The sequence below is a fragment of the Colletotrichum destructivum genome, chromosome 1 (genome assembly GCF_034447905.1).
Source record: "Colletotrichum destructivum chromosome 1, complete sequence".
Classification (NCBI taxonomy): Eukaryota; Fungi; Ascomycota; class Sordariomycetes; order Glomerellales; family Glomerellaceae; genus Colletotrichum; species Colletotrichum destructivum.
In genome coordinates this window covers 6,900,876-6,926,893 of record NC_085896.1, presented here as the reverse complement: position 1 = coordinate 6,926,893, position 26,018 = coordinate 6,900,876, and the positions used below count along the sequence as shown (strand labels likewise).

Genomic DNA, 26,018 nt, shown 5'->3' with positions numbered 1-26,018 from the left:
GAGCACCGAGCATATATCCGAGCATCCATCAACAATGGCTGGAAGAAGCTGGATGAGTACTACAGCAAGGTTGAGGAGTCTCCCTTGTTCGCGGCGGCAGTCATCCTTCATCCGAGATTCGGCATCGGTTGGCTGGAGGCTACTTGGGTTACTGAGGAGCAGGTGGCCTGGGTCCGCGATGCGAAGGTGGGCATAAAGGACTACTTCGCACGGTGGTATGACACGAAGCAGCCGAAGGACGAGGAGCAGCCGAAGTCGCTTCTGTTGTCAAGAACGCTAGGCAAGCAAGATGATCATTCCACTCAATGGATCAACAGCAGAACGAAAAGAAGATTTGTAACAGGTGGCAGCGTCAGCGAGCTGGACAAGTACCTCCGTCTCGAGCCACAAGACACGCAAGAGCCGATCGAACGGTGGAGAGACCACAAGACGTCATTCCCGGTCCTAAGCAGGTTTGCGTTGGACGTGTTTGCCATTCCGGCGATGGCAACTGACTGCGAGAGACAGTTCAGCCTGGCCAAGCTGACGCTGACATCTCAAAGGCTCTCAATGGGCGCTGATACTCTGGAGCGAGTTCATTGCCTGAGGAACTGGGTCCGACACGGCGGGGTAAAGCTGGGGGGTTGGGTGGGCAATTGAGAGATGGAGGTGTGCGAAGTAGGTTCGAATAATAGTAGGTATGTACGCTGGCCATACAGTTGATTGAGAGGAAGCAATCAAATCAAGTTAATCAATTTTGTGTCCGAGGCTCGTCAAACAAATCAATTCCAACCTCAAAGTTGATTTGATTGCTTTATGATGAGCCCTGTAGAAGGGCTTGATGCAGCTTGTCGAGACGAGACTCCAGCGTTTCGGTGATGCTGCGGCGGTTCTGAAGACGCCCAAATAGCTCGCGTTCGTGCCGTAGGTGTACTCAGTGTCTGGCTCCAGGCCCTCGAGAGAAAATGTCCCGACGTAATCGTTTGACTCGGCCACTGAGATTGTCGTCGACCTCGGCAGTTCGTCGCCAGAACGCGATGGGTTCCAAGTGATCTCAACATATGTGACGGGGGAAATAGGGGAACGCACGACTATCCTCGCCGTCGTTTCGTCAACATAGCCAAGCCAAGAGAAGAAGAGCTCGTTGCTCTGGTGTGCGAAGTGTCCTCTGTACAGGAAATCCCACACCGCGCCTAGTAATAACAAGTTCAAAAGTACAGTGCTGAAGCTTGCAAGGGGTAACGTTCGATCGAAACAGCCAAGGAGTAATATAAGCACTGGATGGCGTCTCTTCAGAGACCTGGCTGGCCCTAGGGGCAGAATCAACCGGAGCAGGATCCCTCCAATATACAGTGCTACGCTTCCATAGATACAATTCAGATATCGCTTGCCGAGAGGGTGCTAGTGGCCTGTTAGGAGACAAGGAACTTTTCGCTCTGGAAATACGTACGAATCGTGTAAACAAGATGGCAGTGGCTCTTAAGTTGAGTGTTACAACCGCCAAGATAGCATCCAAGACCCCGTCAAGTGCCATGTCAAAAAAGACTTTGATTCATCAATGAAAAGGATTTTTGCAGCTGTTCAGTCCAGTGACAGATGTCTTTCTCGCGCACGCAAAGTGATGAACTCTGAAGTCAAGTGCAGTGTTGTAACTCCATCAATTCTCAAGCCTTGCCCAATCCCTTCAGTGCTCATTCTCACCATTGCCGTCTGAATGAGACTCCGACGACCGGAGCCGGCCGGAGCAAGACCCGTGCTGCTGCTGAAGTGGAGTTAAGCGTCCAACTTGTCATGCTTCCAATGATCTACACACGTGCGAGGTTGTTCACAGCGTACCATCCATCAGACGGTTGCTTATATCAGTGTCCCACAGGTCACTCCACATCCCGGACCACTTGGCCTCTTACTCTACACATACGCGATGCTCGGAACTGAAGCGAACCTCGCCAAAGGATCCGAGTACTGGAGCTGTAAAAAGTCGATTGGCGGACCGCGAAGTGCGGGGACCGGGACCCCGCCCCGATGGACGTCTGACACGAGCGTATCCCGCCACGTGGGCGGCTGGTTGACGACGGCCACGCACCAGACGCGGCGGAGATCCACCGGGATCGTTGCGGAGATGTGCCGCAGCCAAGTCTCCAAGACTAGCCAAAGCTTGTTTTCGCGGCCCGGTCGAGGAAGTCAACGGCCACAGACTCCAATGAGTCGATAGCAAGATATGCATTCGGGTGTTTTACCCGGCGGCGCCCGTATCTCGGTCATGTTCCGTGGGACTGTCGTCAGGCTTCTTTGACGATATGCTTCCATCTGAGCACGTGTCTCGGTCATAGCCTCCGATGAACTGAGTAAATGCTCTAGTAAACAGTGAAAACAGGTCAACAAAAAAAATCTTCCATAGGACGTGTGGAGAATAGCGACAGGTTGATGATCAAAACCATTGAACCCACGCGTCCCGAGAGCTCGGTACAGGCAAGGATGCCACGTGCTATTTGAAAATGGCCATCGAGTCAACGGTGTCTACCGTATTTATGTCTTTGAGGTCTCCCTAGATGACTTGACGAATTTGCCCTGAAGAATTGCCAAAGAGCAGCATCTATTCTGTTGGAGCATTTGCCACTTTCTATCAAAGAGCCACAATGGAGGCCGCAGCCCAAGCTGGAGCAACATACGAGACCGCCGAAGACACGGTCAAGAGAGATGTCGGCGTCTTTTCAACTGAGCGCGACGATGACTCGTCTCAAAAAGCCGAGGCACCCGTCAGAACCGCCGGAAAGCTCGATGTCCTCGTCCAGGGCGTTGCTCTATTTTCGGACGGATACAACATCCAGATCATCGGGTACATGAACACTGTCCTGGCGAAGCTGTAAGTTCCAGACCTTCCTTGACTGTGCTATGTTACCGTTCAAAATGAGTCTCTAACACCCCTTGGCCAGCTACCCGAAGCAAATGACCAACACCATCAAGACCAGGCTCTCCAACTCAATCCTGGTTGGTGACATCTTTGGCATGCTGATCTTCGGACTCTGCATCGACAAGTTCGGTCGAAGAGTGGGCATCATCCTCACGACTCTCTTCCTCGTTCTCGTAAGTTCCGGGAATCCGTTCTTAGTTAGACTGTTCTCTCTGATGAACGAGAAAACCAGATAATTGTCATTGCAACTGCAGCTCACGGAACGTCCGTCGAAGGCATGTTCTGGATGATGGTCATTGGCCGTGGCGTCGCAGGTGTTGGTGCTGGTAGATCGAGACGAACAACACCCTTCTTGACAGTAAAGAAGTCCCCAACGCTGATGGTCTGCAAGGTGGCGAATACACCGTCTGCACTTCCCAGGCGCTGGAATGCGCCGACAGTACCGAGGCGATGAGAAGGCGACGCGGTATGCTGGTTGCCGTTTCCACCAACGCCGCCATCATCTCCGGGTTTGTCGGGTCCAGCACCGTCTCCCTGATTGTAATTGCGGCGTACAACGGCGAGGCCAGTGATGGCATCTGGCGCATCTGCTTCGGCATCGGCATCTTCGTAAGCTCACCCACCTCATCCCAACCACTGTCCTCTGTTTTCAGGGGAATCCCTTGTAGTCAGGTTCAAGGCTAACAATTACCCCATCAGTTGCCGTTGGTCATCTTCTTCTTTAGACTGAGACTCGTCGACTCGCAGCAGTACCAGAAGCACGCCATCCAGAAGAACATCCCGTACTGGCTCGCCATCAAGTTCTACTGGAAGGCTCTTCTCGGCTGCTGCAGCGCCTAGTTCCTCTACGACGCGGTCGTCTACCCCTTCAACCTGCTAGCCCCGACACTCGTGTCCGGCTTCTCCTCCCAGCAGACCATGATCGAGTCCATCGGCTGGTCGGCCCTGATCAACGCCTTCGCCCTCCCGGGCGCCTTCATCGGCGCCCTTGTGATGGACCGCCTCGGACGCCGCCAGACGTACGCCCTCGGGTGGGCCATCGTCTGCGTGTTCGGGTTCGCCATCGGCGGCAGCATAATCCAGCTAAACAACGTCTTCCTGCTCTTCGTCACGCTCTACAGCCTCTTCCAGACTTTCCTGTCTGTCAGGCCCGGGGACTGCAACTTCCTTGTCTCAAGCAAGTCGTTCCCCACGCCGCTGCAGGGCCACTTCCCCGGCTTCGCGGCGGCTGTCGGGAAGGCCGGAGCCGCGATCGGCACGACGGCGCTCAGCGCGGCGCTGGCGAGTTACGATGATCGACTGAAGGGGCAACAGGCCATATTCCTCATCGGCAGCGGCATCTCGGTCGTCGGCACCCTCTGTGTCTGGTTTCTCATTCCCGACGTAAGTTTTTTTCTCTCTCTATTCGGCTAGCAGATCGCCTCCCCAACTAACTCCCCCTCAGGCACCCAAGCACCTGGAAGATGAAGACGTCCGATTCAAGAAGTATCTCAAGGCGAATGGCTACAACACTAGTCAGATGGGACTGAAAGCATGAGACCGGTTGCACTGTCTCATGCGCAGTGACAATAGATTGTCCCATGTATAAGGTCATACCACAGTATCCTCCAAGTACTCGCTCTACAAAGTCTTTCCCAATCATCAAGAATACCTCATTACTTCTAAGCCAAGTATCTTCCTGACATTCCGCCGACTTGTCTTGTCCAAAGGTCCTTGTACCCCTCCCAGTTCGGAAGCAACCCATCATGTGAACCGGTCTCCGGAACTTTCCCCTCATCGGATCACTACGATACTGTCTGCGTTGAATACCGTCAATAGCCTGTGCGAAATGATGTCCAAGATAAGGTTTGCGGGGTTCTTCCCAGACACCCGCGTGATGGTCAATCGCTGTTGTTCTCCACCTGATAGCTTCACGCCCAGCTCGCTATCGGATTTCTGGATTTCTACTCAAAAGTATATTACTTGGTACAAGAACGTCCGAAGCTCAGCCGGGTCCGATGCGAAAGTTAAGACAGCCAGTGGATGGGCCAATCATGTCAGTCGGATCCATCCTCGTGTCCAGCCATATCACGGCCTTGTTCACCAGCTGCCACGTTGAGAGCTTCCTTCTACACACCAGCATCACAACCGAATAGCTGCACCCAGATTGTGCCTAATCGATCACTTGAGTGACCTTGTGAGACCAAAAAAAACCAAACTCTCTATTCAAGTTCTTGTAGCTTTTGCTTTTGTTGGCCTGCGGAGAAAATACTCCGATTGCAAGCGGCCTTGCAGCTCTTCGCGATTGTGACTTTGAGCAGCTTGTGGGCCAGAATCCCACGATACGAGGTAAAACTTCCTCCTATCACTTAATTTAAATTCTGTTATGTGACCACGCGTCAAGGTTTTTGTTTGTGTTAGTGTAGCGGTCAATGCTGCCAAGAAGGCGATTGAGGTTCGACATTGCAGTACAGGGGGGCATGGCTAAGTTTAATGCCTCCTGTTATGTCTACCCCGTGCAATCTTCTGACTGATAGAATCACGGTACATCTGCTGACCTTAACAGTCACTACCCAACCAAGCCGGAAGTCAACACGTAGTTCTGTGATTGCACGCAAAGGTTGTATCCCTGTGTCAAGTAGAATGTAGAAGTGCAGCTACACTTATCTTCACCGCAGCACGTTTTATTACTAAACTACTCCGGATTCACGCCAGCCAGTCAAAGTTTTGACAAGGGATAGACTACTCAGTCTTACCCTGCGCGACACCAGTCCTGGAGATCAAACTTACCGCAGAACAGAGTACGCCCTCCGTTTGCAGGCGTCGCTCCCTCAGGCTCTGTAATAACTGCCCGAATTAGGCCTTTAAGAAAGCGCATTCCATACATCTGGAACCTAGCTGTAAAGAATCCAGCGAGCTGGCTGTTCAAGATGCCTATAGTCAACCTGGATATTCTCTGTCATCCAGTTCCAGCAGCGCCCTACAGGTATGGGGCAAGTGCGGCTTGTTTTTTTTTCTCTTTCTTCAAGGGACTAGTTGAGGTGTTGATGAAGGAGGGAACTCTGGTTAAGCGTTGGTCTCACAGGACCATTCGAGTGAGCTTACGAAAAGGCAAAGGTGTCACTATTCGTGGTCAATGGCGTGTAGAAGGAAACTTCAACACAATAGGAAGCTCCTACCGACGGCCATGACATGGCTGGACCGACGGAAATGATTCCGCATGATCTGATTGACCAATCCATTGTCCGTCCCAACTTTCTCAGTAGAATCCGGCAACCATCGTGAAGCTAAAGCCTTCTTTCTCTTTGTTATCCCCTCGAATGCGAGCTAGAGTGCAGAGAACTAGCCAATAGAGGCCCAGATACTACCATCAAGCAAGGTTACATCCCTCCTAAACGAAAACTTCTAAAGGTTACGAAGGGCCTTTACAGTTCCTTCAGCGCAGCTGGTGTATGCTGGGGTAGGGCAGAGTAGACATGGAGTGAACGTGGAGCGAACGCGGAGTGAACGCGGAGTGAGCGTGGAGCAAACTTAGACTTAGAGACAACGTGGAGGGGTTGGTTTTCTCTGTATCTCTGCTAGACAAAACTGTGTGGATTTAGGTTTGAATCTAGCATACGTTTCATATGCTAGGTATGTAAGTTTAGCTAGAAGACATAATTCAACAGCATTTCTATGTAACAGTGCTTTGCAGTAGGTTTTAACATCATCCTACCTACCAATCCAAAAAGTAAGTGATGCAGTCATGTTGTGCCAAGGTTTTACAAGACAATGAAGTTGACAGGCAAAGGGCGCGATGCGCGCCAAGCAGTGTCTTTGCAATTACCAACTCACACGGCCCAAAAGGCTAAACAGCTAACTTTTGTGGAGGAGCAATACAACTCACAGGCTTCATTTGCTATAAGGCATCAAAAGCTTCTCAATCATGCAGCTAAGCAACTTTATCAGAATCGACCTGGCCAGCTTTTCGCTATGATGCACCATGCCCTACTCTGGGCAGAAGAAATCTTTTGCTGCTAGACACTAGGATCGCTTTAAGCTCCTCAAAAGCTGCAATATCAAAGTAGGACGCGTGGCAGTGGTTTGAATAGGCAAGAGTACGGACTTCATGATATCACTGGGTATAAAAACAAGTGTAATAACAGACAGCTACAGCTTGCCCTTTATTTCTGAAAGGTACTCAGGTCGTCTTTCAGTAAGGATCATCTTCTACGTATATCTCTATTGTTCCACAGAAGTAGCCATTTACTACACAATGTTGACTTTAAAGATACTACTCCTCACACTTATGAGTAGCAATCTTTTCTTCAGAGTGTTCGCTAATGACCCTGGGTTCTGCAACAATGAGCCTGTGTGTAAACCTTGCAACTGTAACGCTGGTGGCAAATGTGTACGTTATCAAATCCAAAGAAAGTATCTCTCATGACTAACATTTGTCTTTAGCAAGGGTTTTGCCATCATGACGTTGGCGGGACAAACGGCCCTAAGCACTGCGATACGCAGGCCATGGGTTGCAAATGTCCACCCACCAATAAAATGGCCCTAGCAGGAGTCTCATTTGTTGAGCGCCGAGGCGGATGTACACGTGTAGGCAGAGTAGTGCCTCGCCCAGATTGCTCTAGAGTAAGTCCCTTGTGCCTTGACTGCACAACACAGAGAGAGACCTTGTGCTAAAGAGTTTTTAGTACGGCAATTATTTTGATTGTGAAATCACTGGACCCGATCATTGCAAATGGGATCCAGATATTAGGATATGTTATAGTATTGGAGGTGGCAAGGCCTCGACCAAAAAGGATCCGACCAAAAGTATTCCAACCAAGAAGGATCCGACCAAAAAGGATCCGACCCAAAAGGTTCCAACTAAAAAGGTTCCAACCTGACTTCGTCGGACGCTGCTTGCTTTCTGAAGATATCAAACCTCGATTGAGGATTCGTGGATGGTAGCTCGCGTATTAGGCGATGATTTTATACCAATGTCTCGTGGAGGAAGTAAGATCTCTGGGTAAGACAACAAATAGAGGCAACAGACTTGCTTCCAAAAGTCTAATCCAGACACATGTTTCTTGTTGTAACAAAAGCAAAAGAAATTAACTTTCAAGGTGTTACTGGTCTCCAATTAGACTATGAAAGCAATTCTGTCCAACTTCCTGTATCCTTCAAAGAACCGCATGCAGGTGCTATTCAGCACAGCCTCATAGTCGACAAACCCGACACACTCCCACACATGCTCGGGGCCCCCAGGCTTACCACGGAGCACGATCAGACAGTGCGTCTCCGACTTCCGCCTGCGGGAAGCCTGGCCCGGAAGGACACTCGCAACCCAGCAAGAGTATCTGTCCGTCGCGCTCGTGAGCCCCAGCGGGCGGTCGAAACCGAACGTGATCTCCTCCCCGTTTCTCATCATCACACCCAGCGGCTGTTCTCTCGGCTTCGCATCGACCGCCACCCCGAGAAAGACTCCGTGGACGGTGATGCTCCCGCTTGAGACATCGCCAACGTCGTCGTCCCGCGTCGCCGGCACGACGCTGACATCGCGTACGGACGTCTTGCCCAGGAAGCGCGGGGGTGACGGGCTCCTCAGAACCCGCATACGGGATCCACATCGTCACAGGCCCGTTGTGCGCGGCCCAGGACCAGGACGGCGAGACGTAGCAGTCCGCCGAGAACGTCCGCTCCGTGTCCTCGGTCCGCACGAGCGCCCAGCACAGGCTGAAGAGGAAGTCCGCGTCCCACCAGTGCTCGGCGACGTACCTCGTCCACAGAGCTCAGCGGGCGACAATTTTCCTGGCTATCTGTACATCTTAATCAGCGCTAAATTTGCTGGTGAGTGAGGGAGAGCCTCACTGTCTGTGATCAGCCACAAGAGGCTGTGCAGTACAGTACATCCACGTCGGGTTGCCTGCGACAACTTTGCAATTGCTGCTTAAGTAAACCAACCGGCGTGGGGCTACAACATAATTGGCCAAACCACACGGAACAAAAGACCCATAGTATCAAGTCACATTCTAACCTGGCATTGTGGGTCTTTCACTTGAGGCTGCAATATGATGATAAAACATCCGTCTTTCACCCCTATTGCCTCCTGCTGTCGCCACAAGGCCTCCAGTGAGCACACTGGATACTGCTTGAAAAAGCAGTAGGATGACGTGGCAGACCTTCTCGTGGTGTCCGGTGTCAGTAGGAAGGGCGGGGGTGCTCGGTCGTCGCGCGTGGTCGAACCCGCGGTTGGATGGTGTGTGAATTATTTTTTCATCGGCATTCTCGAACCTACAAACGAACTACGTGATCAACGACCACCGCACCACCCACGCCATTCCCGAAGTCAACAAGCTACCAGGGGGATACTGGCGTAAGAAAACCATCCGACTTGACATTGGCTGATGTCGATGAAGAGACAGGACACCCTCCGGCCCATCCGGCTCTGAGCTCGGGGGGCGGACGAGTCGAGCATCATGAGGCATCGGCGCGTCTCCCGGCGAGGGCTCGGAACAAGCCTACGTGCTCTGTCGAGCGTAATGGAAGTTGTTAAGACCGACGGGTTGACGTGGTGTCAGCAGACTTAAGCTTCGAGCACAGGAAAAGCGGCCGGACCAATCCTGAGGACACAGCGCACCGCGATCGAACACCACACGGCGGACATGGGTTGGGTTAGTGGACGGAGTGCGAGTAGTCGTGCCGGCGCGGCGGCTGCTCTGCGCCTCTGATCTGCAAGACATGGTCGGCTGCGATTCGGAGACGAGTCGCGGTAACGGGAAGCTGGACCTGGGGCTGCGCCCGGGGTTTCCGGTGGGCCGTAGCACCGTGGTCGTGACCAGAAGGCAGCGGGGGAGTTACGTTCCCAGCTCGTACCTGGGCCGTCGTGAGGAGGGAAAGGACCGGTATGTCGGACGCGTTCCCAGCTCGTACCTGGGCCGCCCTCGGGCGTGGTATCGCCGGTGTGTCCGGTGTACCGAGATGCCACGTCCCTCCGATACGACGTGGTATCGCCGGCGTAGTAGCCCCTGCACTTGAGACCTGCGGAGACGACACGGTGGCTCGAGAGGACGGAGGCGCATGTCGGTCGGCTCAGAGACTGGAGTGCAGTTGCGGCCGGCTTAAGGTGCAAACTCGGACGACGCGACCGTATGGCCCGTACCGGATACGGGGCGGCACCGTCTCGGCTTTGCCCGGGGCCGAGACACTCCTGTGGGAAGGTCTCCTTGCGGAGCAAAAGGCTAACGGGGTCGTTAAGGCACAGCCACGGCCGGCCGAGTGGCTTCCCGGAAGGAGTGGGTTGTTCGGGGCCCCGGGCACACGGGTATACCGGGAAACGAGGAAGCAGACGCTCTAGCCAAGGAGGCCTGCAAACAGATGCCAGAATCACAGCCTCAGCCTACACTCGCGCACTTGAAACGGCAGTCTAAAGCAGTCGCTTTCCAAGCTTTCGCTAGGAGATGGCCGTCAATCTGCCCTCGGCAGTATGCCGACCTTGGGATAGTTCCTCATCCCAAGCCCCCCGAACTTCACCTTCCTCGGCATCTGCTGGGAAGGCTATATGCAGCAAGGTCCCATCACGGAGACTTTGCAGCGTACCACGAGAGATTTGACCACCAAGACGCACTGCTCAACTGCAGTTGCGGACGGCGCAAAAGCCCAGTACACTTTTACTTCTGTAAGCGCGGCCGGAAGGCCACGCCGCGTCATCTCCGCCAACGCATGGCGAAAGCAAGCATAGATGTTCTGCTAGGCTCTACGCAGGGAGCTTCTCTTCTGTGCGAATGGATGGAGGCAACCAATTTCTTTTCCGAAATCTGCCCGACTTTCGAACAGGAACGTTAGGTGAAGACGGTGGCCTGTAACATAGCTTAGATTAGCATAGACCATGTCGGCACTGCGCCCGGCACGTCCATCGGTACTCCGGACGTTAAATATCATCATCATCATCATCACTGAATCACGACAACAGGGTGCACAGCGCCCATACAACCCCATTGGACAGGAGAAGATAGGCAAAGCGATGTTTCTCGAGTATGTTCCACGGCAATGCAACTGCATGAATACTATTGATCTGACAAATGGTGGATTGCGTTTTGGTCCGCGGCAATTCAACCCTTGCCGCTGCTTCGGCTTAATTATCACAAGCAAACACATGAAAGTCAGGCCATGTTTACCACCCAGCAGAGTCCGGGTGCGCATGCGGCATTAAAATTGCGAAGAGAACGCGCGTCAATTTCCTTGCCGGATGCAAATGAGTAGATTCTAGAGAAAGCCGGCGGGGATTTCCTTTCGCGAAATAAATAAGTAAAAACCCACAGATTTGAGAATGAACGTGTGCAAATTTCCTGTTGTGATGAAAATAAGTAAAAAGTAAGTCAAAGCACCCACTTCCGGGCCACCTTAAAATGAGGGTATTCCCACCAACACCAGTATGTTCAATTGACTACTGCTCTCGACTAGATGCCACTACAATACAGCTGCCAGCTTCACTAGGTAAATCAGAGTCGCTGGATTCAGCTGCGTTATCCTCTTTTTCGCCAGCCTTAATTTGCGCCTCCTGGATGTCCTTGATGTTGGCAAACTTAGTATTAGGATCCAGCTGGACTGCCTTCCTTTTCCTTACTGCAGTATTAGCAACTTGGGCCTGCAGAAGCTCCAGCTTCTGCTGGGCAGTTGCCAGCTCAAAGGCCTGCTCGCTGAAGCCTTTTTTCACCTTCATGAAAAGGAGGCGTTGAGTACTAGCGTTATTTTCCAGCTCTGTGAATAGCTTCAACTGCCCAGCCAGATCCTGCATCTTCCTTGGCGTTGACCATGCCACTGCAGACGACGCAGATACCCATTCTTCAGCTTCTTTACTTCCAGCCTGCCCTTGGCTGCCCTTAAACTGCCCTTTAGAGCCCTGATCTGATGGCCCTGGTGTTGATGGGAGCAATAAAGGGCTCATGAGGGGCTTAGCCATAGAGACAGGCCATAGGCCAGTGTATTTCCAGCCACTTTTAATGTTCTGCATCGTCAAGCCAGCCAGGCGAGCCCTCTGATAACAGCCTATGAAGTTTCTCTTGTCTATAACAGTAGAATCATTCCACTGACTAAGGTATCCAAGCTCCTTCCTATAGGCTGCCTTCACAGGGCTGAAGACTGACTGGTCAAGTGGCTGGAGGACATGGGAGTTGTTGTTGTTGTTGTTGTATTTAACGCCATGGGGGCAGGGGCACGGAACCCCTGCCACGACCTCCCGAGGGGTATGAGGCGTGGAGAGCCGTAGCTCAAGCTATATACCATACAGTACATGTACCTATGCTAGCGTCCTCCAAGTCATGCCTTAATGGCTATTTAACTGTCCTGCTATGTCGCTAGGCCCCGCTGGGTCACCCGGCTCAAGCTTGTATCGAAATGGCAACGAGCAGAGCTCGCTAAACTGTCTGTTGGACCCGTCCGTCACGGGTCCGTCGAATTGTAGATAGGGTCAAAGCCCTTGATTGTTTGTGGGGGTAGGAGGGTCCTTAATGGACACCTTGTTCCCGCTTGTCGGGCGGATGTTCATCATCCTATCGGGCCCTTGATGGGCACCATCTCTTCGTGCTGGTGGTTGGTGGCCCCGGGCCACCTATTGGTCTGATTGGTCTCGTTGACGACGTACCTGGCCGCCGGTCCCGCATTGTTCTGGCTGGGGGAGACCGGAAGGCCCGCATATAGCGGGCCTAACCATTGGAGGACATGGGAGGTGTGTGGCGGTAAGAACAGTAGATGGATGTTGTTTATATAACATAACCACATAAAGTCAGTCGTTGTGTGGCTCCCATGCCCATCCATAATCAGCAGTCTGGCCTCCTCCTTACCCTGAGGGAGGGTCTGAGGGATGAAGACCTTCTGCAGCCATTCAACTGCAGTAGCATCTGTAGTCCATCCATTCTCTGTTGCTGTAAACTGCCAGCCTTCATAAGGGCCAAGATCCAGAGGAAACTACTGCTGCTGGACTGTCTTACCCTTATATATAATAAGGGGATGAAGTCTGTGGCCCAAGGCTGAGATACACTCAATGATAGACACCCATGCCCTTGATCCAGGCTGTTTCTTGCGAACAGACTTTGTCTCAGACATCCCCAGCACCAGCCCATTAGAGCCCTGCCCCTCAAGGATACCAGTCTCATCCATGTTGTATCTGTTGGTTGGTTTGATGCTGATGATCTCTGGTATGGCGAGTAGTTTGAACCAGTCCCTGATGACCTCAGTAGATGCCCCATTAACACGTCTAGAATCAATAGGGCGACTTCTCTGGACCTTGACTGATGGATTTCTCCTTATAAAGGCCTGGATCCAGCCCCTTCCTATAGGTTGGGCGTCACCCATGGCATGGAGGATTCGCCCTGCGAATTGCTTCACTTGCTGATGGGTTGGAGGGAGCCCAAGGGCATGCTGGATTCGCACCCATTCAGCCAGCTTAGCCTCCTGACTAGGGGAGAGCTTCTGGAGATCAGAAAAGGCAACCTTCCTTGACTGGCTGCCTCGCAATCGAAGCTGGAGTGTTGACCGTGGTATGCCATACTGTAATGCTGCCTTCCGAAGGCTAAGCCCATTACTAATAGCCTCCAGCGCTTGATTTAGCTCATCTTCAGAATAATGAGCCATAAGGTATAGAGGAGGGCGTCTGCAAAAATTGAAGTGATTTGGATGAGGTTTGAAAATGTTGTGAATGGAGGAGGTTGGGGGGTAATCATGGTGTTGAGGGATTTTTGGATGGCCAGGAAGTGGGGGGGCCAGGAAGTGGGTGCTTTGACTTATCCGAACTACTTTCCTTGTGGATGAAGCGACCCGGGAAAAGGATGGCGGATAAGAGAATTCTGGTCAGGTGAGAAGATCTGCTTCATTTTGGAGCGGTTTGAACAGGAGCGTTAGGTGAAGACGTAGCCCTGTAACGTAGTTTAGATTAGCATAGACCATGTCGGCATCGCGCCCGACACGTCTCTTGTCGCTCGAGACGTTAAATATACCACCACCACCACCACCACATCCAACACTACACAGCACAGCACAACACGACAACGATACAACAAAACAACAACAACCAACGCAGTCATTACCCAAGGCTTCCGTCACACCATTTCCGCGAACTCGACAGGCTTCACGGCAAGCGGCGACTTCTGGTCGTGCGATAGCCGGATGCTGCGGTACTCGACGTGGTCGAACGGCTCGTCATTCTTCAGCGGCCAGTTCCTGTTGACCGCCTGCATCTCGGCGTCCGGCACGTCGTTCACCGACGGCCGCCCGAGGCTCTTGCGGCGGGCGGACTTGGGCTTATGCGGGAAGCTCTGCAGCGCCGCGGCGCGGTCGAAGACGGTGGGCGACTTGGGCTCGTCCGGCACGGAGATGCGCCTGGCGATGTTGGGCGACACGTGCTTTAAAAAGGCCTTGAGGAAGGGGAGACAGGTGCAGATGATGCCGACGTTGGCTTCCACCACGCTGGTGGGGGGGTCAGTCTTGGGGTCTTTGGACAGAGAAGAGAGAGAGAAAGAGTCCTGTGGGAAAAGAGGGTTGCACTTACCACCAGATGATGCTGATGGAGGCGTTCCAGGTAAAGTCCGAGTTTTTGAAGCCGAGGGGGATCATGACCATGCGCACGATGCTCGGCCCAAGGACGCTGTTCCACTATGTCAGCATGATTCCGGGACACGCATCCAGATGCCATCACCGTCCATAGGCGAAACTCACAATCCACCGGCCATGAGGAAGATGGTCATCTCGATCTTCTTGACCAGTCTCAGCGACAGAGGCGAGAGAATCCATATCGGAAGCAGTAAGATGGCGAGGTCGGTAGCCACGTTGGACACGGAGAGCATCAGCCACCAGGCGGAGCGGTCAACACAGGTCCCTGGCAGCTCCGGGTTCCAGATCTTGGCGATGGGCGCGCAGAGGTAGGCCCAGCTGAGGGCGCCGGCGGCCGAGTAGGCGACGGTGGCGAACATGAAGATGTACACGACAAGCCTCACAGACGGCTTCAGCGGGAAGCGCAGGTAGAAGACGAGGATGGAGGCCTTTGTGAAGAGGATGGACAGGCTGTAGGCGGCGAGATCGACCATGCTCAGCTGGTGGAAGGCGAGGGTGTCGGCCTGGCTGACGTCCCAGATGTGGTGGCCGGCGCCCTTGCGGGTCTCGTAGACCTGGATGATGGAGTAGGCGGTGGCGAAGACGAGGCCGATGAAGATGAGGGTGTCGTCGAGCTGGTGACGGCGGATGACGACCTTCGCCGTGTACAGGCGGACGGCGCAGAAGAAGATGGCGAGCAGGTTGAGCACGATGGAGACGGCGAGGACCTGGGGTACCAGGGACTCGGTCGGGTTGTTGAAGTTGGACCCCACCTCCGACGGAGGAGTCGACACGGCGACGAGCTCGTCTGCCATCATGTTCCATATGGCATGATGAGGAGAGCTTGGCGGAGGACACACGATTGGTGGACGACAACAGGTTTTGTCTGATGTCTTTACGAGTTAAGGTATTTTACACGGCGTGGGGCGAAGGAGGGAGGGGACAAGTCAAAGGGAGGGGAGGCAAAAACAAATATAGAAAAAGAGCAACAGGGACTGATTATCTAGCAACGGGCTGAACCGTCCACCCCGCGACTCAGGAGGCCCGGGCTTGTCGCCACGGGATTTGGCTCAAGGGTAGTTGAAACGACGATGGTTGTGCCTGGATGGACGCACTGACTGGTTCGATGGGTTGAGGGCAAGGCACGTTGGCCATCGGCAACTAATACCGACCCGACTGCTTCCGCCGAGAAAGCTTGTTACTGTTTCCCCTGGGCGGAAGAAGGACGATGGACTGGGAATTAGAGATAGAGGGATGAGAGGTGAGGGGAGTAGTCGGCTGGTAGCGCCATCAAGTCCGCAGTTAAGTCCGCAGCAAAGCTTCCAATAGGTTGATAACCCAAGAACATACCATAGCCCTCCCTTCCCTTGGCCTTAGCGTCTGCGCTTGTTCCTGGATCTGGCGGCTCTCCCGCTGGCCGCTGTGCCCCTGAAGATCCCTCGCTTTGTCTAGCGCTACGCAAGGCTTAAGGTTGTTTCTCAGGGCCGACAGCAGTAACTCCGAAAGCTTCCTACTGGACAGGCCACGCGGAGCTGTTGCGTACTGAGGTGGGAGAAACGGCTGGTGCGGCGGGCAACGTTTGTGTTTCCAGAAACCTTGAGCCAGGGGCGGAGTGATCGACTTTGCCGCAGGAACCAGAACCCAGGAACCAGGTACGGGACCTCCCCCCCTCTCTTCGAGGGCCGCCGATAGGGCCGGGTGGGCCGTTTAAACGCCGCCGCTGGGCCTGGGCCAAAGGAGTTGGTTGACTTGCGGATCGCAAGCTTCGATAGGGCAAGAAAGCCCTCCTGTCGGCAAGGGATAGGCTGGCAACAAGCTAACAAGAGCAAAACAAAGTCATGCTTTTCATTTCAACCCCATTGGGCTGACACAGATGGGCAGTGAGGCATCGGAAACAAGTCAAGTACTGGGCCGATCGTTCTCCTTGGGGGGGAGGGGAAGGGAAATCTCGCGCCTCTTTTTGACCGACCATGCTGTGTGTTCGATTCGTGAAGTGGTGGTGATACAGTTGCTGCAGGGACTTATCCCGGACCTGACGCATCCTGAGCCAAAGGTCTAAGTTAGACTTTGGTCGCAACCTGTTTGGGGCTAACAACCTTCTTCTCATTCGTCCTACTATGGGGGAAAGGGGGGGGAGAGGGGGGAGTGAAGAGGACGGAGAGACCCCTTTCTCGGTGTGTGTGTGTGCGCTTGAGAAGTTGACGGGTAGAAGACATGCAGTTGAAGAGCAGTTGAGATCGTGTTAAGTAGAGTTGGTGCCGCGGCGGCGGTCCGTGTTGTGTTGTTGTTGTTGTTGTTGCTTTCCTGACTGTACTCAAGAAGGCCTTCTGCTCTTCGAGGGTAGCAAGGCGTGGGGTCTGCTCTAGTTCTTAGGCTTGTCGGCAGCAGGCCTCGCGGTACGTTCGGTGGGCTTCTGCGCACTCCTCCGTCCACCAAGGGGCCCCCTTCCCATGCTTACCTCGTTTCTTTCCTACAGCCTGGACAGCCGTGGAGAGAAGGTCGACTAGTCATTCCGCTTGGGCGTCCAACTCGGCAGGGGTAGGTGCGTTCTGGAGGGTAGGTAAGACTAAGACTCCTGCTCTGATCAGGTCTCTAAACCTGGGCAGGGCCGAGTTTGCGACTGATAGTGACTGTGGATGGTCTGTCTGTTGTTGTCGGTGCTTTTGAAGCGGGATCGTTGAGATAATTGCTTGGTGATCGGCCCCTGGGTGTAGGTATGGGCTGACCACTGCGTGTGCAAGGGGAATGTTCGAGAAGGTAAGATCGAGTACATGGCCTTGGGCATGAGTCGCAGTCCCTGTCTCGCCGATGAATGCCAGGCCGTGGCCATCTGCCCAGTCTGCTATGTCGCCCCCCCTATTCCTGTTCCTCGATCCGGGCTCCCAGGAGTAGTGATGAGCGTTGAGGTCCCCTGCTACCAGGGCTCTTTCTGGCGGCCTGTAGTCTAGGAGGGTTGTAGTTGTGTGATTGTAAGGGTCTCCTGGTTGTCTGTATACGTTGACCACAGTAATTGCGTTGTCAACTGTGATCCATAGGATGTCCCTTGTCTGGACGGGCCTCTGCTGCTGGGCCTTCCACTTCATCCCTTTCCGTATGTAGGTCATGACTGTAGGTCATGACCCTAGGTCTGGTTTCCCTGTCCTTCCAGAAGTCCACTGGGACGTAGGAGTCAAAACCTGGATGTGTGTTGATTTGCAATTTGTCAACATAGCCTATCCAGGGTTCCTGGACCAGTACAATGTCGATCAGCTCAGCCCAGCAGAGCTCCAGGAAAGCTGTGTGTGCTGGCGACTGCTTCCCTACGTTGCACTGAGCTATACGTAGCACCTGTGGAGAGGCCTGCTTCGGCCTACGTCTCCGAGTCGAGTTCCAGGTGGGTGTAGGCATTAGCAACGTTGTAATCCGGTTTCTGAGCTACCCTCTGACTCCTGCTCAAGAGAGGTAGGATAGCGCGGTTAGTCTGGTTAGTCTGGGGAGGACCCTCGGCATCCTCGGGCTCGTCCTCACTCGTGCTGCTGCTATCGGTGTCCCTGTCCCCGAGGCACATAATTGAGCTCTCGGAAGGTGTCCTTTTGATCAATACCTTGATCAAACATTTTGACAAAACTGTAGTTAACCAGTATAGGGGGGATACGTCGTTTCATGTTTTAGACTTCGCATGAACACCTTGTCAATCAATGATAGAAATCGCTTCAACAAAATGTACATGTGAACGTGACACAAACGCTTTTTTATCGGCTATGAAAATTTAAGCATCCGAAAGAACTTGCAATGGCCAAGCTAAAGCGTCTTGCCAGAAAGAACCAACTGTTCTGGATACTAGGTGAATCAGGAATGAACCAGAATGGCCAAATACCCAGTACCGCCGACATCGGTGTAATATGGCTGCATAAAACGCTAATACGACGAGAGCTTCCGGTCTATGCTGATGCAAGGCTTCGATATACTTATCTGGTATGACCAGCGGCCATGCCATGACCGCGTGAGTACCGACATCAAATCTGGATGGCTCTTGGTTTGTTAAGTCCAGTACCCACTGAATCCGGCTGAGTGCCGAGAGGCAAGCTTCAGCAGCGGTAGATGAGGTCGAGGATGACTCAAGGAATTTTCTGAATTGCTTCGTCTCCTCTCCCGGAGCTCGCGAATCCGCTCGTTCAGACAAGGCTGCGATGTACATGAGAGGCTTCAAGTTGGACTGCGAAAGACGTTGCCAGTCTTTTGCGATGATGGCCCGTACCCCCCGATGGAGACGCAAGTAGCCAACAAAATCATCAGTAAACTTCGCAAGCGTGTCCTGGCGCTGCTGAAGTGTTTCGTAGAGGACGTGGATGCCCAGAAGCGAGGCGAAGAGAAAGTTCGGCATGTAGGTGCTTTCGGAAATGTGGTCCTTGGCCTGGTTGAATAGACCCAAAGCGCGTGTTTGCAACTCAGTGGCTTGGTGACGGAATGACGATGCCTGCGCCACGTCTTGGGTGGAAAGATGAAGCGCGGAGAGTGCGAGAAGTTGGTCCAGAAGATATGGTGCTGTAAGAGCGTGCTCCACGGCAGTATCGATCATAGGCTGTACGCTCCCTTGAAGAGCCATGTAATCGGACATGTTCGATTCGGCATAGTGGAGAAAGGCCATGTGGGTTGCCGTAAAGGTCGGTCCGGGGCAAAGCAGACCTTCCGCTGTGTCTCTGGGAACAACCAGCACGTGGTCACTGGCGACGCTGCTGGGAGTAGATACGGAATTGGTTGTGCTTGGGAGTAAACTGATAGGATTGGAACCGGGCGCGAGATACGAGCATAACCGCTCGCCCATAACACAGTTCCGGCATTCCGGCCGGGTTTCATCGCATTTGATATGTCGTTTTTTGCATACGCCGCAACCATGTTTAGACTTTCGGTGGGATCGACGGCCTGAGAGCTGTTCTCGTTGCTGTTTCGGCATTGATTGACGGATTCAAGGGTTTGTGCTGTGAAAAGAAGTTGAAAGTGATGCACCGATACGTGTGTTGGTCCATACGGCTCAAAGAAGTAGAGGCAACACGCGGAAAAGTACACAACGGGGTCTAGACCGCAATTAATATCCAATGCTCTGAGCTGGTTTCAACGCGTTTTTAAGTTGGCCTTACACGCGTATTCCGACTCCAGTGCGGAGGTCCCACCCGCTAACGTTGAGGAGGCACCAAGTGGACTTCAAGCGGAACCAGCGTGGACGATCCCAAAGGTACTGTGGTCTCAAGGGTAAGTCGAATGCCCCCCTCATTGGTTACTGACCCACATACACGCCCAATGGCTGCCGTATTCTAACAGAACCAGGGACACCCTCGCTTAGGTGAAACTAACCGGATACATTCATTACTCTGTCAAAATACATACTCAGGCCAGGATTGCCTTACAAGGGAAGGGATAGCCGCCAATCGTTTATCCCATTGACTGCTGCAAGACGCCATGCGGGGTACGGCCAATAAGGACTTGTGTTTTTATATGCCCTATCCAATGATAAGCTAGGATTTCAGGTACTTCTATTTTCTAATTATCTTGGTAATGCCAGAGGTATCAGCAATCTCTGTCGATACAAAGCGCTACATTGCAGTCTAAGCAGCCCTTTCTTGTGTATCTAGGCCGCGGCTGCGCAAGGCTATTTCCAGTTATCTTGCCTAAGGCAGTCCGGCGAGATAATGCGCCTTTACTGCTGCAATAAGAGCACCGCGAATTAACCTTTCTCGATCCTTTGGTATGGTGTTGCCAAGGAATAGAGGTAACGTCAAGCACCCACTTTTCGCCCACCCAAAAATCCCTCATCACCACACCTAACCACCTGTAACGGGCTGGGCCCGCATGAGGCCTTGCTGGATATCGCGGCCATAAGCCACCCCTGACCAGGCCCACCACGGAACCCACGATGCCGAGGATCCGATGGCCAGTGCGACGGCCCTGATCAGACCAGCGGTGAGGCAGAGATTCACTGTTTTTCCCTTCTACTACTGCCTCCAGTGAGCACACTGGATGCTGCTTGAAAAAGCAGTAGGACGATGTGGCAGACCTTCTCGTGGTGTCCGGTGTCAGTAGGAAGGGCGGGGGGTGGCGCGGTGCGTCGCGCGCGGTCGAAACCGCGGTTGGATGGTGCTAAGAAAAGTTTTCATCGGCACTCTCGAACCTACAAACGGACTACGCGATCAACGACCACCGTACCACCCACGCCATCTCCGAAGCCAACAAGCTACTAGGGGGATACTGGCGTAAGAAAACCATCCGACTTGACATTGGCTGACGTCGATGAAGAGACAGGACACCCTCCGGCCCATCCGGCTCTGAGCTCGGGGGCGGATGAGTCGAGCATCATGAGGCATCGGCGGGTCTCCCGGCGAGGGCTCGGAACAAGCCTACGTGCTCTGTCGAGCGTAATGGAAGTTGTTAAGACTGACGGGTTGACATGGTGTCAGCAGACTTGTTAAGCTTCGAGCACAGGAAAAGCGGCCGGACCAATCCTGAGGACACAGCGCACCGCGATCGAACACCACACGGCGGACATGGGTTGGGTTAGTGGACGGAGTGCGAGTAGTCGTGCCGGCGCGGCGGCTGCTCTGCGCCTCTGATCTGCAAGACATGGTCGGCCGCGATTCGGAGACGAGTCGCGGTAACGGGAAGCTGGACCTGGGGTTGCGCCCGGGGTTTCCGGTGGGCCGTAGCACCGTGGTCGTGACCAGAAGGCAGCGGGGGAGCTACGTTCTCAGTTCGTACCTGGGCCGTTGTGCGGAGGGATAGGGCAGGTACATCAGACGCGCTCCCAGCTCGTACCTGGGCCGCCCTCGGGCGTGGTATCGCCGGTGTGTCTGGTATATCGAGATGCCATATCTCTCCGACACAACGTGGTATCGCCGGCGTAGTAGCCCCTGCACTTGAGACCTGCGGAGACGACACGGTGGCTCGAGAGGACGGAGGCGCATGTCGGTCGGCTCAGAGACTGGAGTGCAGTTGCGGCCGGCTTAAGGTGCAAACTCGGACGACGCGACCGTATGGCCCGTACCGGATACGGGGCGGCACCGTCTCGGCTTTGCCTGGGGCCGAGACACTCCTGTGGGAAGGTCTCCATGTGGAGCAAAAGGCTAACGGGGTCGTTAAGGCACAGCCACGGCCGGCCGAGTGGCTTCCCGGAAGGAGTGGGTTGTTCGGGGCCTCAAGCTGGGCTACCTCAGGGCTCACCGCTGTCGCCTGTCCTGTTCCTTTTCTTCAACGCCGACTTGGTCCAGCACCAAATCGATGAGAATGGAGGATCGCTGGCATTTGTAGACGACTATACGGCATGGGTCACCGGACCATCGCGAGAGGCGAACCGACAAGGAATCCAGGCCATCATTGACCGAGCCCTCGACTGGGAACGACGAAGCGGGGCGACATTCGAAACAGACAAGACGGCCATCATACACTTCACCCGTAACTGGCGACAACCGGAAGACTACTCAACCTTCGACATCAAAGGGGACACAGTCAGGCCCAAAGACCGCGTAAAGGTTTTAGGCGTAATCATGGACACCAAACTCCATTTCAAGCAACACGTGGCAGAAGCGGCGTCGAAAGGCCTCGAAGCCGTGCTGGAGCTCAGACGACTTAAGGGCCTATCTCCGTCGACGGCAAGGCAACTCTTCGTGGCGGCGGTAGCACCGACAATAGATTATGCGTCGAACGTCTGGAAACACAGGTGCAGAGTAGCCCAGATGAAGGTCATCAACAGGATACAGAGGATTGGAGCTCAAGCGATCATTGGAACCTTCAATACAGTGGCCACAGCGGTCGCCGAAGCAGAAGCAAGCATACAGTCAGCCCAGGAACGATTCGAAAGGAAAGCGATCAAGTTCTGGGTGCGTCGCCAGACTCTGCCTACGAGTCACCCGCTGTGACGCATCAGACCTCAGAGCTTCAAGAGGCACATCTCGCCTTTCCAGAAGATGGCCACAGCATACCAAGACCTACCAGTGGACAGGCTAGAGACCATCGAAGCGTTCCCACAGCCACCGTGGGAAAGTCGAATCCATACGGTAGTGGAAGAAGACGGCGATAGGGCAAGCAAGGCGACCCAGACTGGGTGGGCCGTGAGGGCTGCAACAGGCAGCTCGGCAAGAAACGGAATCGTGGGCTACGGAACAACAGTATTGCTCCCTTTGTCGCACAGCAGAGGCGGCTCCACGACGACAGCATCAACCACCGTCGGCCCTAGGACGGAGCAAAACCCATATACGGCGGAACTCATGGCGATAGCAGCGGTGCTGGAGTCTCTTTCGAAGAGAGTCCGTTACCTCGCCATCTACGTTTTCTCCACCAACAAAGCGGCCGTCTTAGCAGCAGGAAGGCCTCGGCAACAGTCGGGCCAGCACGAGATCCGTCGCATATGCAGTGCAACCAAAGCGCTCGAAAGTAGAGGCAACAAGGTTACACTCTTCTGGCTTCCGGCAGAAGTAGAGTCCGACCTCAAGCTGGCGGCCATAACAGCGGCGAAAGAGAGCACGCAACTAGGGAAGACGCCAAGGAAGAAGCCAGCGAGGGCCTATTCAACCACCCTAAGGCACGCGCTAGAGAGAATACAGAAGTACCGCAGGCTACCCGAAGGTGTAGGAAAGTTCTCGAAAAGGGTCGATGCTGCCCTGCCGGGAATGCATACACGGCAACTATACGACTCATTTTCATGGAAGGAGGCCAGCATACTGGCCCAGCTACGGACGGGGATGGCAAGGCTCAACTGGTACCTGCACCAGATCGGGGCGGCCGTCTCGGAGCAATGTGCATGCGGGCAAGCAGCAGAGACGGTCGAGCATTTTCTCTTCCGGTGCACCCAATGGACAGTACAACGCGCACCGATGATCCAACGAACTGATACGCACAGAGGCAATCTGTCATTTTACTTAGGCGGGAAGGCCACATCCGACCCTGACGACGACTGGTCACCATGCATGGACGTCGTAAGAGAAACAGTGAAGTTTGCCATGGCAACGGGACGACTCGATATGCAGATCAACCAAACGTAGGACAACAACAGCACAATATCACAGCACCAATACTAATCACCGACTAACCCCTCACGCACCCTCGTGCCATCGACAGCAGGGCTCGCTTCAGCCGCCGAAAATAGAGACCTGAACACTTGGAGGAATTGGCTCCAAGAGTACCTGCTACTAACCTTCACGAGAAATCGCAATCATCGGAAGGAGTAATCAAAGATGACGCAGACGGAAGTGGATCTTATATATGGGGCTTATTTTGAGACCAGGGTAGACAATCAATAATGGTAGCATGTAAGATAGACGTAAGAGCCCTTTATGGCTTAGCCAGGGCGTAATAAACTCTGTGTGTGTGCTCAGTTGAAGACAACAAACATTTCGACACCACCCCGACACAAGAACCAGACTCACAACGGAAGTCCATCCTTGGTCGTAGCACGAAGTCCCTCATAGACCGTGGTTTCTACTTTAGACCAAAGTTCGACAACTGCTCGATCGCCAAACGGCAAAATCTGAGAACAGATCATCCCAGCAACACCGTTCTCTCTGTCACACCACCAGAATAAGTTCGGCAACCCCACCCACCAGGCGGTTTTGTTGGATCGTCCAGTTTTGCCCCCTGAGATCATAAACGTCAAGCCCCATCCTCGGGGCGAGCCACCGAGAACTGCAGAGAGCTCAGGAAGCATGTTGCTCAACTTGGTTTTGGCGCCTTGAACACCGCTCTCGGCAGAGCCAGGAACATCCGGAATCTGGTCCGTGAACATCTCGTTAACCGTTTCTTTCTTTAAGATTCGAGCTTTCGTGAGCGGACAGGTGCCGTCGTTCAAAAAGACCGCTAATATGCCTGCGGACGGGTCAACGCTGTAGTCCGACCCCAGTCAGCTTGAACAACGACGTACGGGTGTATTCTCGAGGGTTTGCAAATATTCCAGCGCCACCACTTTTAAAGCAAGCGTGGTTCTCCAATTCCGACTTAACAACCAGCGGAAGATGAAGAGGGTGTTTCCGAGCGACGATGTTGCCTCCACGCTCTCTGGAGTGCATATAAGCCAATCCCTTCTTCATCTCCAGGGTCGGAACCATGTTGACGCTACGCAAGTTGAGCGGCTGACAAACGTTGACCTGGATATAGTCGTTGAGCTTCGTGTTGGAAGCCCGCTCCAGAGCAATGCCGGCCCAGTCGATGCCGATCTACATCGGTTAGGAAGCTGGTAGGTCACAAGAAGAAAGGGGTAGTCAGACTTACACCATACTCCCATGATTCTCCTGGTTGGAATACCGACGGTTGCTTCATGTCTTGGATGCTTCCCGAAAACTCGTCTATCCCAGCAGGGAGACTCCAGTTTCGCAATCGCTCGTTCAAGAATGCGTATCCAAACCCGGACGTGTGCGTCAGCAACATGCGAAGAGTGATCCATCGTTTCTTCTCCACAAGCTTCCCCTCTACACTCAGGACCTTGACGTCAGCTAGTTCTGGGCACAACTTCTCCAGGTGGTCAGAGTCATCCAGCTTGAGGAGATCCCTCTCTACCAGCTGCATACATGCGACTCCCACGATCATTTTTGTGCAGGACGCCATCCAGTATACAGTTTCCATGGTCATTGGCTCGTTGGATGATATTCCGCGCTTCCCCGCAGAGTGTGCGATGTGCTCGGTGCCGCTGCGGTCGACGACTACTACAGTCGTTCCGGGTACGTGGTTAGGGTCGACAACAGCATCATCGACGATGCTTCTGATTTCTTGTGCAACCTGCGGTGAGAGAGGCATAGTCGGGATAGTGGGTGCTCAGTGAAATTCACTGTAAGGTTTTGACGTAGGGACATGTGGGATAAACAACGGTGATCCTTCCACCATGCTTCGGAGGGAAATCCTGGCATTAAATCCAACGGGACGAAACTCTCCTTGCATGTATTCATTCTCTTGGTGAATGACCACGAGATCGAGTAAAGGGAAATGCATAGGGCTCTGCAAGTTCCTGGAGCCAGAAGCAGTGCCGAGCGAGAGCTTCATGGCGGAATACTTCTGGGGCTCCATTTTCTTTTGGCGGAGTGTGGCTTTTATGGCCATTGAACCCAGGAACCGTGCGCCAAAAAAGTTGAAAGTAGAGCATCAATTGGCGGTCCGTGTCGTGATGACATGCTAACCGAGCAAGGGGTGCGGCCTGTGCTTGCGTTGCTTGGCAGATTACACCTGTAGCAACCCCTACCAGAGCCGGAATTGGCCACTAACCACAACCCCACAGGTAGTCCGTTCAGGGGCTACCTCAACCAAAAGGTGTCTTGTTGCGTCTGAATGCACATGAAAGCGTGCTACAGTATCAGCGTGTGAAACCAAGGAGGGGTCAAACAATCGATCAGTCATCATCGTAAATTGGTAGCATTTTCACCATAGTTTGACCGCCAGGGCTGTGCCACCGGCCCACCCGTTCTCAGCGGGTCCGGCGCCCTGGACCTGCGCTATTTGCGAAGCATTTTGGGCTCCCGCGCTGGTCTTACTATCACAACACGTCTCTGTCTCTGCCTGCATCGTATTCTCGATGCATCACGATGGGTTAATTTCATCCAGGTCAACCCTCAATCGGTGAAGTCCACGTGAGATGCTGGTG

At 53.6% G+C, this 26,018-nt stretch overlaps 7 protein-coding genes across 7 annotated transcripts; 2 read left to right on the top strand and 5 right to left on the bottom strand.

The window, feature by feature from the left end:
* Window positions 1-726: 726 nt before the first annotated feature.
* CDEST_02071 (uncharacterized protein) lies at window positions 727-1,513 on the bottom strand (the record flags this gene model as incomplete). Its single annotated transcript, XM_062918230.1, has 2 exons — window positions 727-1,380; window positions 1,430-1,513. The coding sequence occupies 2 exons, from the start codon at window positions 1,511-1,513 to the stop codon at window positions 727-729; spliced, it is 738 nt and encodes a 245-aa protein (XP_062774281.1).
* Window positions 1,514-2,615: 1,102 nt separating this feature from the next.
* Window positions 2,616-4,427, top strand: CDEST_02070 (Putative major facilitator, sugar transporter, major facilitator superfamily; the record flags this gene model as incomplete). Its single annotated transcript, XM_062918229.1, has 6 exons — window positions 2,616-2,842; window positions 2,913-3,063; window positions 3,123-3,216; window positions 3,282-3,562; window positions 3,731-4,273; window positions 4,335-4,427. The coding sequence occupies 6 exons, from the start codon at window positions 2,616-2,618 to the stop codon at window positions 4,425-4,427; spliced, it is 1,389 nt and encodes a 462-aa protein (XP_062774280.1).
* Window positions 4,428-7,048: 2,621 nt separating this feature from the next.
* CDEST_02069 (uncharacterized protein) lies at window positions 7,049-7,890 on the top strand. The gene is made up of 3 exons (XM_062918228.1): window positions 7,049-7,259; window positions 7,313-7,492; window positions 7,555-7,890. Exons 1-3 carry the CDS (start codon window positions 7,125-7,127, stop codon window positions 7,747-7,749), a joined length of 510 nt encoding a protein of 169 aa, XP_062774279.1. The 5' UTR covers window positions 7,049-7,124; the 3' UTR covers window positions 7,750-7,890.
* A 95-nt stretch (window positions 7,891-7,985) lies between these two features.
* On the bottom strand, window positions 7,986-8,459 carry CDEST_02068 (uncharacterized protein; the record flags this gene model as incomplete). Its single annotated transcript, XM_062918227.1, has 1 exon — window positions 7,986-8,459. The coding sequence occupies one exon, from the start codon at window positions 8,457-8,459 to the stop codon at window positions 7,986-7,988; it is 474 nt and encodes a 157-aa protein (XP_062774278.1).
* Window positions 8,460-13,938: 5,479 nt separating this feature from the next.
* CDEST_02067 (uncharacterized protein) lies at window positions 13,939-15,694 on the bottom strand (the record flags this gene model as incomplete). The annotated part of the gene is made up of 3 exons (XM_062918226.1): window positions 14,555-15,694; window positions 14,388-14,483; window positions 13,939-14,305 (listed from the first exon to the last, which is right to left on the bottom strand). The coding sequence occupies exons 1-3, from the start codon at window positions 15,244-15,246 to the stop codon at window positions 13,939-13,941; spliced, it is 1,155 nt and encodes a 384-aa protein (XP_062774277.1). The 5' UTR covers window positions 15,247-15,694.
* Window positions 15,695-18,052: 2,358 nt separating this feature from the next.
* On the bottom strand, window positions 18,053-19,475 carry CDEST_02066 (Putative zn(2)Cys(6) fungal-type DNA-binding domain-containing protein). Its single transcript, XM_062918225.1, has one exon. The coding sequence runs from the start codon at window positions 19,359-19,361 to the stop codon at window positions 18,177-18,179; it is 1,185 nt and encodes a 394-aa protein (XP_062774276.1). The 5' UTR covers window positions 19,362-19,475; the 3' UTR covers window positions 18,053-18,176.
* A 4,117-nt stretch (window positions 19,476-23,592) lies between these two features.
* On the bottom strand, window positions 23,593-25,417 carry CDEST_02065 (Putative beta-lactamase/transpeptidase). The gene is made up of 3 exons (XM_062918224.1): window positions 24,659-25,417; window positions 24,312-24,603; window positions 23,593-24,256 (listed from the first exon to the last, which is right to left on the bottom strand). The coding sequence occupies exons 1-3, from the start codon at window positions 25,178-25,180 to the stop codon at window positions 23,817-23,819; spliced, it is 1,254 nt and encodes a 417-aa protein (XP_062774275.1). The 5' UTR covers window positions 25,181-25,417; the 3' UTR covers window positions 23,593-23,816.
* Between the last annotated feature and the right edge of the window lie 601 nt (window positions 25,418-26,018).

Bases quoted from the DNA above. Each gene is read 5' to 3' on its own strand.
- CDEST_02069 (XM_062918228.1), top strand. From the start codon at position 7,125: ATGTTGACTTTAAAGATACTACTCCTCACACTTATGAGTAGCAATCTT. The intron at 7,260-7,312 runs GTACGTTATCAA...ATTTGTCTTTAG, and splicing joins GTAACGCTGGTGGCAAATGT to CAAGGGTTTTGCCATCATGA. The intron at 7,493-7,554 runs GTAAGTCCCTTG...AAGAGTTTTTAG, and splicing joins CTCGCCCAGATTGCTCTAGA to TACGGCAATTATTTTGATTG.
- CDEST_02066 (XM_062918225.1), bottom strand. From the start codon at position 19,361: ATGCCGAAACAGCAACGAGAACAGCTCTCAGGCCGTCGATCCCACCGA.
- CDEST_02065 (XM_062918224.1), bottom strand. From the start codon at position 25,180: ATGCCTCTCTCACCGCAGGTTGCACAAGAAATCAGAAGCATCGTCGAT. The intron at 24,604-24,658 runs GTAAGTCTGACT...TAACCGATGTAG, and splicing joins GAGAATCATGGGAGTATGGT to ATCGGCATCGACTGGGCCGG. The intron at 24,257-24,311 runs GTACGTCGTTGT...ACCCGTCCGCAG, and splicing joins AAACCCTCGAGAATACACCC to GCATATTAGCGGTCTTTTTG.